General features: G+C 38.7%; 1 protein-coding gene and 1 long non-coding RNA gene across 2 annotated transcripts; both read left to right on the top strand.

Moving 5' to 3' along the window:
* Positions 1-2627: 2627 nt before the first annotated feature.
* LOC143103094 (uncharacterized) lies at positions 2628-5807 on the top strand. Its single transcript, XR_012982717.1, has 4 exons — positions 2628-2674; positions 2980-3126; positions 3840-3978; positions 4838-5807. It is a non-coding gene; the product is annotated as an uncharacterized LOC143103094 (long non-coding RNA).
* A 380-nt stretch (positions 5808-6187) lies between these two features.
* Positions 6188-16815, top strand: LOC143103093 (intraflagellar transport protein 56-like). Its single transcript, XM_076266882.1, has 18 exons — positions 6188-6316; positions 6560-6691; positions 6786-6878; positions 6963-7077; positions 7331-7380; positions 9008-9153; positions 12375-12546; positions 12885-12956; positions 14003-14105; positions 14233-14288; positions 14714-14767; positions 14883-14946; positions 15050-15138; positions 15218-15301; positions 15409-15478; positions 15780-15886; positions 15978-16111; positions 16519-16815. Exons 1-18 carry the CDS (start codon positions 6314-6316, stop codon positions 16628-16630), a joined length of 1656 nt encoding a protein of 551 aa, XP_076122997.1. The 5' UTR covers positions 6188-6313; the 3' UTR covers positions 16631-16815.
* Positions 16816-17897: the final 1082 nt, after the last annotated feature.

Here is a 17897-nt window from a genome sequence, read left to right as displayed (position 1 = left end):
TTTATTTTTAAAGAAAGGTTTGCATGACATGAAAAAATCCTTGCCCTTCAGTGAAAAAAGGTGCTGTCGATAAGGACCGGGGACATTTTATTGGACATGTAACAGAAAGGACATGGACATGCTTATCAGCAGACAATACAGTTGAGATAAGACAGGAGAACAAGGCTGTGCTGAAATGGGGCCAGAGTAACGAGCGCAATGGGAAGAGGGACGCCTTCGCTGAGTCAGCAAACCTGTCCTCCTAGGTCTGCCTAACATTCTATGGTTGTATGGATGTTATTAACATGAACTCATATGATATACATAATATACAACACCTATGCACTCTTTCTTCAAATGAAACAATGTACTTTAACACTAGATTTGTCTTCTTACTGGAAAGTGCAATGTGCAGAACCAGATGGAATTACATAATGATGTGTGGACTATGATTAACCAATGCCAGTCAAGCAGTTACTGTAACCATGAACAAGAATAGGCCATCTGCCCTGTGCGGGTGTTAATATGGCATTGAGGCTGGTGGGTCCCTATTATACAGTTATCTTTGGGGCCCAATAATTACTTGCCAGAGCAAAGCACACCTTCAGTTAGCAGAGAGAGCGTAGAGATCTTACCAGGCCAGCCACATCACATTAAATCTTTCTGTCTGAAGGTTTCTATTGTAGTCTTCAGCAGTGTCAACACATTTATTATTCTCACTGGATTCCTGTTGAATGGAGGAACACAGTTGTATTAGATGATAAAAGTCTATGATGAATCACCATTCTGTACTATACACATGTCAACAGTGACGTAACATACAAGATAGCATATTAAGATAGCCTTCAGTATTAATAGATCCACATGAGCATATCAAAGAGTGTTATTGGGCATAGATTTTGTTTTGTACAGGAACAGCCCTTTTATGATAGACTAGATGAGATATCCTTTTTTAAGAACATGGAAAAAACAAAAACAGCACCATCAAATCAACACTGAACAGAGCAGAGGCTATATGAAAATAAACTTCAAAACATATTGAAAGGATATCTGAGTTTCTTCATATGAAACAGCCTACACCAGGTAATCTACTCTGTTTTAGGACAAAAGGTAGTTTCTCCTCAATCTTGTAAACGTTAACTTTTATAAGGTTTGTCAATCAAATTTACTCTGTCCCTATGTACATATTATGCTGTATATTGTCCTAGAACTTTGGATCCCTTGGCAAACAAAGTTGCAACACAGGAGAGTCTTTAACCTGGAAGTCAGCGTCTCCGCTATGTTCTTAATATGGTCTCTTTCTTAATATGGTATCTCCATTCCGCTGTCTTCTTAATATGGTCCACTCGTCCGTCACTCAGAGCATGTTTCTATCTCACCCGCATGCGCAAAGCGCCATCTAGCGTGTGCAAATGGAAATGTTACCGATCGTTTCCATCCAATTCCATCCAACTCACACACAGTAGGCCTATGTGTAGCCTACTAGGCGTATGTGTATTGTTGTTTTTGTAAAAGAGATCAGAGTCATTGGTCATATGTGTTTATATTTGTAAATATGATAACGAGGCAAAAACATATTTCATAACTGAAATAATACTAGACATATAGAACTGGAGAAACAAACCCAGCTTGAAGACTGGGGGAATTCACACAGAAATACTTGGTACATAACTATATAGGAACTGTGTATAACAATAACAAAATATCCAATGATGTTAGTTACTTAAATTGGGAATTCTACAGAATGTAGTAAATAACACTAAGGGATGAGTTATTAACCAAAAATGGTCTTTAGCAGTGGATGAACAACCAAATATCCTGTGTCACAAAAAAACCGTAAAATGAAAAGGTACTCAGAGGAACATTTCAGTCATTAAAAATGTAGCTGACGGCCCTTCCATGAAGGGTGAGTTTGTTGTCCCAAACCCTCCCACTCAGACTGAGGGTACAAAAGCTAGTAAAGGGCCACAGCCATGAATTGAATCAGGTCATTGCCACTGTTGGGTCATGGCAGCTTGACCTAATTTAATGGTGTGATGATGTCTGGTCTTTGGCTTTAATGTTTTGCCTTCAATGAGGTAGTTGGTCCACAAGCACCCAGATCTGATGAACCATTGTTTGTAGTACTTGACCCTTCACCCCATATAAGAGAACCAAAAAGGTATTTTCTCTCTGAATAACATAACATAAATCAAAAGTATTGGTATTTGATCTAAACAAATTGATGTTTAGTAAAACTCAGTAAATACAAACTGAACACAACACCTCAGATCTCCATCTTGAGAACACACCTGCAAGAGCGCACAAAATGTCTTTTGGATGAACATGTAGGCTATGGACTAAATGAAAGTTATATTGATGCAAAGATTACACTATGTTGTAGGCCTAGCCTAGATCATGCAATCTAAGCTTTTTAGACTGATTATATTTGAACTGTGATGTAGGCCTAGCCTATTTTAAGTAGGCAAAAAAATAAAGTTTGTGAAGTGAAATGTCAACATAAGGATAAGTAATTCATGTCAAAAACGAAATAGCCTACGAAAAACATCTTTCGGGTGTTTATTAGGTGAAATGGGAAAAGCTTATTTGAGCTGCTGAAAAAAAAAGAGGTAGGGATATCGTGACATCACATCCGGCAGTCCTTCCTCTGAAACTCGCGTTGGCTGTCCTGCCGAACATGGAGTCTCCGCACTCGGTAAAATTATAACTTTTACCTTACAATAGCCTACATAATTCATGCACAGTCTTGGTATATTGAATCTCTACAGCGAAATCTGACTCTCAACGCTCATGAGATAGAGAGCTTTGATGTAAACAATTGGCTCAGGCTCTAGATTTGTTGCAACTTGGTGGTGGTAGGCTGTTACACAGACTTGTTACAGTTACAGTCAGTTACAGTATAACGGTGGCATAAAGTAGGCCTAGTTTAATAGCCAATATAACTGTTGATAGCCCATTGTTATATTTGTTTTATACCTTGGTTTTTTATCTCTTCCTCAGAATTACTTCTGTATTCTTGGATCTTGCTTCTCTGAATGGAAAGAACACGCAGGCTAGTGCACGTGGCAGTAGACTGTCAACGAAATGACAGCTGAACGCATTGCTGGACGAATTTTTTGAGGATCTTCAAAACAATTCAAATCAAATGTAAATGTTTCACAGTTCACACGCGCGCCTTAGCCTATTATTATCTATATAGCAAATAGATTACCATTTGGGAAGCGAACAATTGGACAATAAAACGTTTGTACTGCATGCCCAATAGTTTTATATAAGGTCCTAGATATGAAAAGTGCAATACAGGTGATATTGAGGGTCATTTTTTGTATCCACATGGCACCAATCATTATTTTGTCTGCAAATACAATACTTAATGTTGAGCTGATTTTTGAGGTCTCTGCAACAAATGCACATGAGGATATAAAGGAAAAAACAAGGTGTAGAAAATGAATGAGAATGCTGTACATACTTTTAATGGTTCAGTCATACGGAGAACATGTTTGTCTTCCACCCTACAAAGTTTGGGCTGCCTATGAATAATACTTTTCATTATATTAATGCCTAAACATTGCTTACAGAGAATGTGGTTTTCAGGTTGTAAAACTGAAGTAATTTCAAAGTTGACAATAATATGAAGATATAGGATTTGAAAATAAATATTTTACAGGCCTTGGATATGAGATATATGATCAAGGTATGAACAAAATTTGTTCATACCTTGATATATGACAAGGTAGACAGTGCAGCAACAACCTTATCTAATTTGACACGGAATGACCCTTGTGCAGGAAATATATAGCGTGAGTATATACAGTAACTCAGCAATCTAACCTCAGCTGTCTGTTTCCTTCACTCCTCAGAGACTGCTTCCGACAGACATCCATCATTCATGGGTGTGTGGTGATGACTGGTCTGTTTTGTATAACACTTGCTTCAATCAACTGAAACCTTGTTGATTCATCTTGCACCGTTGTAGTGAGACGACCAAGAGACAGAGAGGTACAATGAAATGTTTCACCTTGACCCAATAAATGATTGCAATGTAAAATTCTAAAAACTTACATACTACATTGTTGTGTTTCATCTTTGCACACAGTTAGAGCCCGGTGTTGGCTTCTCTGTGCCGCACTGGGTGTAGGAAGTGTGCTACAGTATTGCAGAGATTCTTCTCCACATCTTTCTCTTTGATGAGAAAGGATTATATGTGGTGGATCTTTGCAACATTTATGTGTTAATTATGCCCTAGTTGATGAGGTTTGGATGATGCGTGTCTGTTGGCAGTGTTCATGGCCTGGTGTAAGAAGTTCCTCTCAGTCACCGTTAGATAATTATTACGGTTTTAATATGCCTATGTGCGTACATAATGCTGTTTCTATGTCTTGATGCATAGATTTCATTGATTGAGTCTTCCAGACAAGAGCTGTTGGAAATGCTTAATATCGAAACTGTTTGATTCTCATAATTCCCTAATAGAGTTTAGGTGACAAAGAAGAATGTTTCCAACCGAAATTCAGTTACAGCTATACTTCTCATGTCAAATATACCATACTATATATCAGAAATTATCTGATTCAAATCTTGAAACTGACCACATGTTTCAAAATCCTTTCCTGTCAAAAAAAGATGTAATAACTGATAACAATAACAATAACATTTGTGTTATAGCTGCATAATAGCTTCAAATGTCAATTCAAAAGATTTGTAATAACCGTACCCAAATTGGAATTATAAAGAATATTTCCAGACAAAAGTGAGTGCACTGAATGTACACAGGCAGTGGCAAGCGGTTGCTGATCTTATGATATAATGAATGAGTCTTTTGCCCAACATGACCAACCATTCTCACTTTTCTGGGCAGGTTCAAAGGAAGAACGGCAATTTGGTGCAGAGAAGAATGTCCGTCAGGAATCCCTCGTGGCTGTCACTGACTTGACATTTCTGACTTGATATTTTCAGACTGATGTTTTCAGTATGCTTTATGTTGTAATATTTACACATGACCTGTAAAATAAAACTAAAAAGAGAATCAACATAATTGAATGGTCCTATCTGTATGACTGTAGAAATACTGTGTGTCGTGTTGCAGAGCTGTGTGTACCAAGAAACCCAGTAATGCTTTTTTCCTCTCTTGCCTTTCTGCCACTGGTCCATCTGTTGCATGCTTTGGATAAAATGTTCTGCCATTCAAGTCTGAATGTAAATTGAAATGTATTATAGTAATAGTAACTTTCAATTTGCGATTGAAAAAAAATGTTAACAAGTAAAAGTGTGAATTGTCATTGTGAACAATTGCCAAGGCTGATGTTGTAATTTATATTGTAAAAGCAACATAAAAGATTGCTCCTGGCAGATTAGAGGAAACAATGAACATAACTCTTAATTCACCTGTAATAGGCTACTACGACAACTTCCAAACCTGAGACAAGAAATCAGAAATAGTCATGGGGCAAAATAATTAATTTATCTTGCTTTTAGTCAGCTCTTGCACTTTTTGTTTTATAGGATCCTGTTAGGTAATTGACTTGCTTTGAAAAAAGTATAATGATCCTACCAAATTACCAAATGATTCTAATCCAGATTTCATAAAGACAACTACAGGGATGAATGTCACTGTCTGTGCCACCCAGGTGGGACCTGTCTTTACCGACCTTTTCCAGATGTTCCTCAACACCAGTTTTATCCCCCAGGCCTGGAAAATGGCAACTATCATCCCAACGCCTAAAACAAAAAATGCAAAATCGCTTAATGACTTCAGACCCATCACACTCACACAAAATAAAAGTAAATGCATGGCACATGTGGTGAGCAAAGAGCAAGCCTCCCAAACATCTGAGGTCATAAACCCCATGCAGTTTGCCATGAGCCAGCCGTATTGTTGAGGATGCCACACACTCGACTGAATAAAGTGGTCAGCTAAATAACTTTTTTATTGATTTCTTTTCTGTTAAATTACAGTCCAGCCCCATCTTCTCCTGACCCATGTGTGACCTAAATGCATCCGTAACAGCCTTGTCCTGTAGATCAGAGAGTTTCTGAGAGAGATATTACTTGAAAGTGAAATGCCAAAATTGTAGGAACCAAAGATTCTCAAACGCTCCGCTCTTCGTAGGAACTTACTTTTTTAGTCCGCGTTTCCAACCGGACAGCCAAACTGTTGTAAAGCGAAACGGTTGCTAAGAAACCTTATCGCAATGTCAACAAAGGAGCAAAAGCAGTGACATTACAGATGACTTTTTGTTATGAACAGCACAACTATCCGACTAATGTAACTGGTTGGTCCTGCAAAATTGTACCAAACCGTGACACTGCGTTAGAGAAATAAAAGGTTTGTGTAATGGTAAGTGGCCTTCAATTTAAGTTTCGATCAAACTGCTGTCCTAATTTAAGTTAACGTTAACGTAACGTTAGAGCTAGCCATCCTAACGTTAACGTTACGCTTAAAGTTAACTTCAAAACAGTAGCGATAACGTTATTGACAGACGTATGCTTTTTCTGTTATGCGTTGTGTTTTCCAGATAGTGTTGACGTAGCAACCATAGAAGTTTTCTGTGTAACGTTGTATTATTTGTTCTCCCTCTAGATTCTCTCTAGGGTCAAGCCAGCTATTGGTGGGGAAGCTCCAGTCATTAAGAGAATCAAAGGGAAAGGGTCCCCATTAGTGGAAGATTATCTTAGTGAAAGAGACTATGTAGGAGCCATCACATTACTCGAGGTGATGAACTGATAATGCATGCACTTTTCCCATAATATTATCTGCAGTGGCTGGAGCCCCAGTAATACTGTACTGTCTTTGTGATCCTGATAAGTTCCAACGCAGCATTGGAGAACGAGGCGAGGATGCAGACTTATGGCTGGCATACTGTGCTTTTCACATGGGTGACCACAAACGAGCAATGCAGGTCTGGAAGAACAATGTAACATTGTAAAAACCTTTTTTGTTTTTCTCATTGAAAGCTATGAATCACATGTATTTTTCTCTTTAGGAGTATAAGGCTTTAACAGAAAAGCAAGACTGCCGCCCAGATGTATGGGTGTTTTTGGCATGCACTCTCTTTTTCCTGGGTTTCTACAAGGAGGCAGAGGAGGCAGCCAATAAGGGTATGTCAACCACTCGGAGACTCTTAAAATCCCCCCATACACAAAAAAATATATTTGATATATATATATATATTCACAGTATATTTTGAAATATATGTAAATATTCAAAATTGGCCCAAAAATATTTTTGACATTTAAAAAAAGATTTCAATATTTTAGTTTTTCTGTATGGGCCTGTCTCCTTAAATTTACTGTAGAGATGCTTGTCAACTATAGTCTCTTCACCTTTTCCGCTTCATCTTTGCCCTTGCAGCTCCCAAGAGTCAGCTTCAGAATCGGCTTATGTTCCACTTGGCACACAAGGTCTGGCTTACTTTTGTATTTGGTCAAATATACTTGTCTCTGTCTAGTGATGGTACATAAAAGTTTAGTTTCCATGTGTCTTCACTTGACACACTCTTAAAACTTGCTTCTCTATGGGTTTTTCCTGCCCTGTTGGAATTTAAACCATTACGTTCATACATGCACTATATGAATAAAATTATTGGGAGACCTGGCCATAACAACAACAGGAACTTTTACGACATTCTGTTCCAAATCTTTAGACGTATGATAGCTGTTACAGCTTCCACTCATCCAGTAAGGCTTTTCTGCAAAATTTTGGAGTGAGTCTGGGATTTTTTTGCCCACTCATCCAGAAGAGCATTTGTGAGGTCAGGCACTGATGTTGGATGAGAAGATCTGGCTTGCAATCTCCGTTAGTTCATCCTAAAGGTGTTTTGTGGGGTTGAGGTCAGAACTCTGTGTAGGCCAGTCAAGTTCTACCAAACCAAACTCGCCCAACCATGTCTTTATAGGACCCTTTACTGGCTCCAATCAAGTGCCATTCACATGGTGTAGTATGGAGTTACAAACTGGAGGGGTATATAGCCTTCCTTCTTCAAGATTCCTTTTATCGTACAAATTGCCCACTTCATCACCACCAAAGCACCCCTACCGACCATCACATTCCCTCCACTATGCTTGACAGAGTTAAACACTCCTCCAGCATTTGGTCTCCGTCTGAAAAATGCTCTTTTTTGTCATCTGAATACCTTAGATTTGTCTGTCCATAACACTTTTCCCCCAGGCTTCCTCTGTCCACTGTCCGATCTTTTGTCCATCTTAATCTATCATTTTTATTAGTCTGAGATATGACATTTTCTTTGCTTAGACTCTGCCTAGCTTCCTGAAGTTAGCACTTCTGTTGAAGTTCTATTGACACTGGTGTTTTGCAGATACTTTTTATTTAAGCTGCCAGTTGAGGGCCTGTGAGGTGTCTCTTTCTCTAACTGGACACTAATGTGTTTGTCGTCTTACTCAGTTGTGCACTGGGGACTCCTACTTCTCTTTCTGTTCAGGTTAAAGCCAGTTCATGTTCGTCTATGTTTAATCAAACCAATAATAGCTGATTCTCTAGGGCACTCAATTACTCTAAAGGAGGCCATTTGCATTGTTTCTTTAATCAGGGCAGCAGTTTGAGATGCAGCTGGTGTGTAGTGCTGACATAGTTGCAAAAGAGGTTTCTAATGATTAGTAAGCCTCTTGAAATGACAAACTTGGATTAGCAAACACATTATACCATTGGAACACAGGGCAGACCGCTGCTGATAACGGGCCTCTGTACACTTGTATTTATATTGTATTAAAAATCATTTCTTGCGTAATTTACAACATTACGAGTGTCTACACTCTATATCTGATTTATGTGATGTTATTTTAGTTCCCTTGCAAACAAGGACGTTTCTGAGCGACCCCAAACTTGAATGGTAGTGTACACTTCTGGTAATGGGTCTGAATGAAATTGTGAATTCAGTGATTTTTAAGTGTCCCAATACTTTTGTCCATGAAGTGTATGTGTGTTTCTAGTTATTTAGTTGCCTTGCATGGGATTTGAAAGACGAGGTGTTTTTCTCCTAGCATTGCTTGTTTCTGTCATTATGCCATGTAGTTCAGTGATGAGAAAAAGCTGATGGGCTTCCATCAGAAACTCGAGGACAAAGATGAGGACCAACTCAGCTTAGCCTCCATCCACTACATGCGCTCACACTACCAGGAGGCTATTGATATCTACAAGCGCATCTTACTGCAGAACAGGTGACTTCAACTGATGACTCTTGATGGTCATTTTGATACCAAGATTTAATAGAGACCCAGTCAGACCAATAGTATGAAAAATCAGGAACAGAGTTTATTTACAATGATGCGCATCAAGGGAGAGACAGCATGACTTCACCTAAAGATCCATCAGCTGCTCTAACTAGACAAGGAAATAGTTAGGGTTTAAGTATCCTTCCAGGCTGACAGGAGATGGCGTTGGTCATCCCATCTCATGTGGACTACACTGAATCAGACTCTGATTAGTGGCAACCTGGCAATCCGGAGCAGATAGCGACTGACGCAGCCATGCAGAACAGTGCAAAGTCATAATATTCTCGCTTATCTCTAAATACAGTCACACACAAATATACACAGGGACAGTACAGATATCATACAGTCATTACATAGAATCATACTTTTAGTATCAGAGTGACCCACTAATGAGAAATGCAGAACATTAAACCACACATTGGAATATTGGACATAATGTTCTATTCCACTTTCTCTCACTCTCAGACCCTGTCTGATTGTATTATGCTTCACACCACTCTGTAAAAAAACTCACTGTGTGACAGACTCAGAAATCTGTGCTCTGAAAGGCTAATTACTCGAACATTATTGAAACTATAGAATGAGTGAGCATAACATTATGACTCAGTATTAACAACCTGCTCTACTCTGGGCAATATATGAGATTCAGACTTTTTATCCAATTGATAGATAGAGAGCAGTGAGGACAGTGAACTCATGCATGTACATGTATTGAGATATTGAGACAGAGAGAAGATAAAGGGAGTCAGAAAATACAATAATGACTTCCTATGCAGGTAATAATAGCCTAATAAATACACAGTTTATCAAATTATAAAAATATATAGTAGTAGTATACCTTTATTTAGTTATTCATTGAGGGAATCCCTCATTTACAATGAAGCCGAGATTAAATGGTCACAATACAAATGAGGAAGAAGTAGAGGAAGAAGAATGCACGCTAAAATACATTAAGACATAATATTTTCAAATAATAAAATAAATAATAAATAAAATAAATAAGAAGATAAATATGTAAGATAAAAATAGATTAATAAATTGGGTACATAAAAACATATAAAACAACATAAAACAATAATAAACAATAAAATAATAGATTTAACTAGAAAACAGTTACAAGCTGGGGAAGTAAAGTGTGTGATAAGGGATTTAAACTGATTAAAAGACGGAGTCCTTAATTTTAAAGAGCGCTGGAGACTGTTCCAAGAGGTGGGGCATTGTAATAAAAGGCTGATTTTCCAAATTCGGAGCGGACCTGGGGAACATTTAATGTTAATTTAGTCTGGTCTGATAGGGGCTAGCCCTCCATTGTAGTATTCCTGAGATGTAAGGGGGTAGGGAACCTACAATGAACCTAAATAAGAGCCAGTGCATGTTTCTTCTATCAGCCAGGGAAGACCAACCAACTTTCTCGTACATGGTACAGTGGTGGGTTCTGTAACCATCACCAGAAATAAAACGGAGTGCAGAATGGTATACAGTATCCAAAGCTTTGAGAGATGACTCTGCAGCATTAGGTATAAAACATCACCATAATCAAGCACCGATAAAAACAAAAAACAGCTTTGATAATCCTCTTCCTACTACTCATTGGGAAACTTGATTTGTTTCTATAAAAGAAACCTAATTTTTGTCACAGTTTATCAGTAAGAATAGGCTTATAAGCTATAAGCTTCTCGTCTAACTAGATCCGAAGATATTTATATTCTGTTACCCTGTCAAAAAAAGAAAAAGGAAAAAAAGATCAAAAGTGGTAATATTTGCATTTGCAGGCTGAGTGTTTCTGAATTTAGAGAAAATGATAAGCTTTGTTTTTTTGCCATTAAGTAAGAGTTTAAGATTAAAGAAAGCTTCCTGCAGAGCATTGAATGATAGTTGGAGATTATTGATAGCAAGTTGGACAATATCATCAATACAGTACAGGACTGTGTCATTGGACATGAGAGCCATTTACGGAGGGGGCAATATCGTTGATATAGATTGTAAAAAGGACCGGGCCCAAAACCCCTGGGGTACGCCCTTAATGATTGGCGAAAATTCAGACGGGATATTCCTGGATCTTATACACTGAAATCGCTGGGACAAGTAGTCCCGAAACCAGTTACAAGCTCTATCATGTCCAATATTTTTGTGGTCTAGATGAGACATTTTGTTAAAGTACATCAGGTTTTTGCAAATATTTTTAAAACAGCTGTCAGTATCAACACTTAAGAATCCTTATCAATGCATATCAGCAATCTTTAACAATTAGCTGTGAGTGATAGCGAGTTAGTTGTGAGTTGTCTGCCCAGTAAGATGGGGAGTGGTGCATGAGTTTAACCTCAAGTTCATTGCCCAGTTTCCAGACAGGTTTTATGGATGTGCTATCTCCATAGAATCACACAGTAGTCATATCATAAAGCAGACAAATATATGTCCACGGAGAATGTTTTATTTAGGCTATTTATTGTTTGTGAGCCACATTTAGGCTATATGCCTTCTGTGTAGTCAGACTGCGCAAATAGACATGTGAGTTTTAGGGTATGAGTTAAGTATTTGTGCATACTGACTATTACGGGATTTTTTTCGTTTTTGAATCTATGAAAAACGACTAGCTACCTGAACTGGCATCAATGGGCGTACAGCGGAGTTGATAATACTATTAACCACTACTAACAATTTTTGTTTTTGAATCTATGAATAATATTAACTACTAACTAACTGAATTGGCATCAATGGGCGTACAGTGGAGTTAATAATAATATGAACTACTAACTAACTGAATTGGCATCAATGGGCGTACAGTGGAGTTAATAATAATATGAACTACTAACTAACTGAATTGGCATCAATGGCCGTACAGCGGAGCCCTGGGGGCCACATGAGTGATTGGAGACTGGATTGTCATAATTTACCCTTCAAATATTTGTAAATTATTGGTTATAGTGTTTACATTGAAATATTATGGAGGCAAATTTAATTTTTCTTTCATTGCAAACTTATCACTTACAATGTAGCCATAGAGGCATAGCTAGCCAATTAGATGTATCTGTATAGATCTTGTGTTTCTAAGGTAGTAGTAAACACGAATGAAGGTGGGGCACTAGTTAGTCCTCTAGAGAAACAATTACTGAGAGTTGCCCTTGGTTCTTCAGGAGGCTCACTAAACAACTGTCTTGTGTGCTTAGGGACTTCCTCGCCTTGAATGTGTATGTAGCTCTGTGTTACTACAAGTTGGACTACTATGATGTCTCCCAGGAGGTCTTAGCAGTTTACTTGCAGACAGTTCCAAACTCAACAATTGCCCTCAATCTCAAGGCCTGCAACCACTTCAGGCTCTTCAATGGCAAGGCAGCTGAGGTAAAATCCAGCTGTATCAACAGCATTGTGTGTTTATGTAATGATGTACCATGATTTACATGTGTAATATCACACATGCACAAAGCTCTCTCTCTGGTGAACTCTGTGCTTACTGTCAAATTGAATTGAAAGAAACTGGTTGTTACACCCTGCAGATTATGTACTGAATATTTTTTGGTGCTAAAGGGGTTCTTTGATTTGAAACATTTGTGTCTAGATAATTTATCTGACAATGTTTGAGGGGGTTATCAGCTAATGATATGTAAATCTGGCTGCATGCATGTCTGAGCAATGCATGACCCCTTACGCTCTCCCTTCGTCCCGATGGGGTTGTCCAGGCAGAACTGAGGAACCTGATTGATATATCTTCCTCCACTGATTTCGCCAAGGAGCTTATCAAGCACAATTTGGTGAGAGCAACAGAAAACCATTCAGTATTAGATGTCAAACACCATGCTCATGAACATTTGTATCCTTTGTTGTTGGTGCATTTTGTAAGCAATTCAATCATAATATGTCAAATTGATTTATCCCATTTTGTAAGCAAATAAAGTCCCTGTGTAAACCAAAATCTTAGATTTGTTTGGAAATATCCTGCATAGGTTAATATGACTCCTGAACATATGTGCAGGAAACAGCAGGAATACAGTAAACTGTGTGGCATTAGACCATTAAACAGAACATCATCATTTTCAGAGTTCTGTTTTCTAGGTGGTCCTGGATAAGGGTTTTGATGATGCAATGAGTTTCTCATTTAGCATAACCCCTCCCCTTAAGATTTGAGTGAGCAGGTGGACAAGTTAGATTTGAGTTAGGCTACAACAGAGAAGGCTCATGTTTAGGGTGTCTGGATGTTTGCCATGTCTGCATATCCGAGATTTAGCTTCCCTGGATGCCAGCATTTTAACGATCCTGTAAATGAAAACTACAGATTTGTTTGGAAACACCTTGATTAGGTCAGAAAACTACAAACATTGTGAAAAATCCACTTGCAGTAGATTAGCACAAGATGCATTGTGCACTTACCACCAAAAGGCTCATATATCATATGGCTGGAGAGTTGATATAATTAGAATTAGTTGGTTTAAAGAATGATTGGAACAAGTATATTGAGAAGGGCAGCTCCTTAGCCCCAGTTGGGCTTGGCTTCAGCACATCAGCGTGCTTGGCGTCAGTGGACCTGCCCACAGCATTTAAAACCACAGTATACTGCGCTTTTGCCATGATTTTGCAACCCAGTTTTACATACTTGGCAATGTTTTTATTCATTCAGATTTGTCTGAGTGGTTAGTGTGGTGTGACAAACTCGGGTTACATAGTTATTCTTGGTGTACAGGGACTTTAAATCAAAATGTGTGACATTGATTTGTGTGAATGAAAGTCGTTCCTATGAAATGGACTTAAAATAGCAAGACATGTCTACTTTCAATGATTTCCTTTAATCTGTTGTCTCCAGGTGGTGTTCCGGAATGGGGAAGGGGCCATGCAGGTGCTTCCTTCACTTGTTGATGTGATTGTTGAGGCCAGACTTAACCTGGTCATCTATTACCTCAGACAAGGTGTGCATTCTCTGACCAAACTTCTGTCTAAATAGCCTCTAAATAGCCCAGTGTTGTTCAGACAGAAAGCTTCCTGGTAGCCCCCAAAATATTTATGCGCAGATCTGCTTTCTTGCTTTAATTGAAGATGATGTTCAAGAGGCCTACAATCTCACCAAGAACATGGAGCCCTCCCAACCACAGGTTTGGCAAATACCTCCTGCATCTAATCCCCTATCCTCACTTTCCAAATAATATCAGTTCTGCAATGGAAAACTAATCCAAACCCAACACTGCATGTTTTTAGCATATGTCCGATATGTTCTCTGAATGCTTGTTTGCTCAATGTGGTATGATCAAAGAGAATGCATGTTGGGATATTAGGTGAGGTAGAGTCAGTTTGTTGTAACCTCCATCTCTCTCTCCTGTCCCTGTCTCTCTCCCCTTCCACTCAGGTTACAGGCAGTGTTAGGCTTAATATACATCAGCGGACAGTAAGTGTGTGACTCGAATGAGTGTGTTTGATTCTCTCTCAGTGTCAGGGATAGTGCAGTGGTAGGCACAATGTAATCAGAGGGCATTACCATGTAAAGGCATGAGTGGGCTAATTCTGCTCACAACATTTGCAGGAATACATATTGAAGGGTGTAGTACATGCAGCTCTTGGTCAAGAAGTGGCGTCGGTAAGTATAGCTGCAATTAATATTTTATGTTAAAATACAGGCTAATATAATGAAATTCATCCTGAAGGAGTATGATGCATACAGTGCTCCGTGGACATAATTTATTGTATCCTAGAGGGATCACTTGAAGATGGCACAACAGTTTTTTCAGCTTGTCGGAGGCTCTGCAAGCGAGTGTGGTGAGTTGAGCATGTTGTTTTGCTAAAGAGATCCTGTAGCCTTGCTCATCCACACCATAATTAAAAGAAAACAAAGACAGTAGTCTGTCCTATATCTCCTCAGACACAATTCCTGGCAGGCAGTGCATGGCGTCTTGTTTTTTCCTGCTCCGGCAGTTTGAGGACGTGCTCATCTACCTTAACTCTATCAAGGTTGGTGGAAATCTTAGACGTAGATTAAAATACTCCGATGAACATAGTTATGAATTATTTTTTCCCTTTCATTTTGCAGAGCTATTTTTACAATGATGACACATTCAACTTCAACTATGGACAAGCAAAAGCTGCTGTTGGCAACTTCAAAGAAGCAGAGGAGGTATACGAAACCATGGCACAAATTCTAAATTTGAGTTGAGACGTATTTTCATTTCTGTGGCCATATCATGCCATTTCACAACCTTTTAAACATTTTTATCCTTTAAGATATTCCTGTTGATCCAGAGTGAGAGGATAAAAAATGACATTGTGTACTTGGGTTGGCTGGCACGTTGCTGTAAGTAGCTATTTATCGGTTATTCAAGTTTCAAGTTGTGCTCACAACACAACACAACACGTTTCATCACAAAACAATGCACAACACTACATGATACAAAATACAAGTATAAACAGTTTGTAACTGTAATAAAAATAAAAGTTGAAAGTGCATCAGAGTACATGGCTGGGCCTGAGTTAACGTGTGTTATGGTGCTTGGAGTTTCAGTCTTTCTTGCATTCACAGTATGTTTATATACAGTACATAAAGTATGTATGAAAACAAACAACACACAAAAACAGCATGTGGTCTTTAATAACAGACATCATGAACCAGAGGCCGCGTCTTGCCTGGGAGCTCTATCTGAAGATGGAGACATCAGCCGACACCGTCGGCCTACTTCAGCTCATTGCAAATGACTGCTATAAGGTCAACAACAGTGCTTTTTCTAACCATTTATAGAGATTTAACACTTTCAAGGTTTCAACCTTATTCTGGCTCTTCTCCACCCTGTTTTCAGATGGGACAGTTCTACTATGCAGCAAAGGCATTTGATGTCCTGGAGCGTTTAGATCCAAGCCCAGAGTTCTGGGAGGGCAAGAGAGGTGCCTGTGTTGGGATCTTTCAGCTTATTCTGGCTGGCCGAGAGCCGAGGTACCTTTTAATCATAATCGGAAGTTGGAACACTCTCAGTCAGCATGACAAAAAGCTTGAGTCAATACAGAGAAATATTATCTAACAGTCCGTACAATAACAAAGTGATTAGCTTGGATTCATTTTCAATGAGAATTGGCTATTTACAGTAGAACAAAACCCCAGTCACCAACCACTTACAAGGTGAAATGGATAACATTGTGACTCAAAGCCATGTTATGTTAGCACTCATACCTGTTTCTTCAGTTCAACCTGCTGCCCACTCTGAAAAAGCTGCTGTGTGTTTCAATGTAGAGACTGTTCAGACATGATACATGACCTAGCAGTGTTTTGTTTTAATGTAGAGTCTGCTCAGACATATGATCCTACATTGACCTGGCCCTTACAGTTGCTTTGTATTTCCGCAGAGAAACTTTAAGGGAGGTTCTGCCCTTGTTGAGAACCACAGGAAACCCACAGGTGGAGTACATCGTCAGGATCCTGAAAAAGTGGGCCAAAGACAACAGGGTGTCTCTGTGAGCCGGCCTTATTTATTCACCTGAAAGGTGTGCCTTGGCAGAGACGCACCAGGGTCTTCCAAACACTCACCCTCATGCAAAATGTTTTCCAAAGTGCCTGTCTGCAGTGTAGTAATTTGCATGAGGCATTGCTCAACACAACAGTTGGACCATTGTAATATTGTGCAAAACTGTGATGTTTCAAAATGTGTTTTGACATACATATATGCATCTTTAAATGTGTGTAGTGTGAATATTTTGTATAATAAAATATATTGCTGTAAGATATATTCAGACAGATATATTATGTGTTTCCTGTCTGTGTGGTTTCAATATATTTATCATGTATTAAGTGATGATTGGAAATTGAAATAGATATGTGTATTGTATAATGGTGCTGCTAAGTATTGTGAAGGAATTCTTCAAGATAACAGAATCTGCCTACATAATATAGGCCTAGAGAGCATTAGTGGTCTTTTAGTGATGGTCTGATGAACATGTTGTAACAACAACAGCCAATAGTCCGTTTTTTGACCCTCCTTGTCTGATTGCTGATTGATTTCGACCAAGCAGGTAAAGTGTCTTCACCAAAAAAGTCTAGCAAGTGTATACCCTGGTATTACCCTACTTCACAGGCATACACTATTTTCTCTCACCAACTAATGCAGAAGACATCAGAAGACTTTGACAAGATTTGGGAAAGATTCTTGATTAGATTATTTTAACTAATGCCCGCCATTCAAGCTTTACTCAAAAGACAATCTTTCAAGAAACTTTTACCGATCTTGTCAAAGTCTTCTGGTGTAAGGATGGCTTAGAATGCTACTACCCCATACATCAGAAGACTTTGACAAGATTTTGGAAAGATTATTGAGTCTAGAGTGTTTACATTCATCACATGACGCATGTGTCACATTATATGAAAAAGGTGTTACTTGCATTATCCTTGAAGGAAAAATAATACAGCTGACCTATACTGAGAAAAATATTGATGACACCATAAAATGAATAATGAGTCATCTATATTTTAGCTTTTTCCGGACATAAAGCAATAATTCTGCTCCAGTGCGTACATTCTATTATTAAACTAGACATTTTCAAAATGTGGGTGAATGAAATAACCCTCGTCGAGCAACAGAACTTTCAGATGGATGACAAGGCTACTATGTTGCTCCTTTCTTTTCAGGACACTGTCAAATCTCCCGCGCCGAAGTGCACGGAAACAGCTCCTCCTCGTTTCGCGCTACATTGTAAGGTAGGCGGGCGAAGAAAAATGAGGAAATTCAACC

This window comes from Alosa pseudoharengus, unplaced genomic scaffold, assembly GCF_046254945.1.
Source record: "Alosa pseudoharengus isolate Yale_2024_CS ecotype anadromous, Long Island Sound unplaced genomic scaffold, YU_APseudo_1.1 YU_APseudo_1.1_scf_4, whole genome shotgun sequence".
NCBI lineage: Eukaryota > Metazoa > Chordata > Actinopteri > Clupeiformes > Clupeidae > Alosa > Alosa pseudoharengus.
This window is presented reverse-complemented; position numbering and strand designations above follow the sequence as displayed.

Excerpts from the sequence above, each read along its gene's own strand:
- LOC143103093 (XM_076266882.1), top strand. Across the intron at positions 14,289-14,713 it reads TGGAGCCCTCCCAACCACAG|GAATACATATTGAAGGGTGT; the intron begins GTTTGGCAAATA and ends CAACATTTGCAG. Across the intron at positions 15,887-15,977 it reads TTGCAAATGACTGCTATAAG|ATGGGACAGTTCTACTATGC; the intron begins GTCAACAACAGT and ends CCCTGTTTTCAG.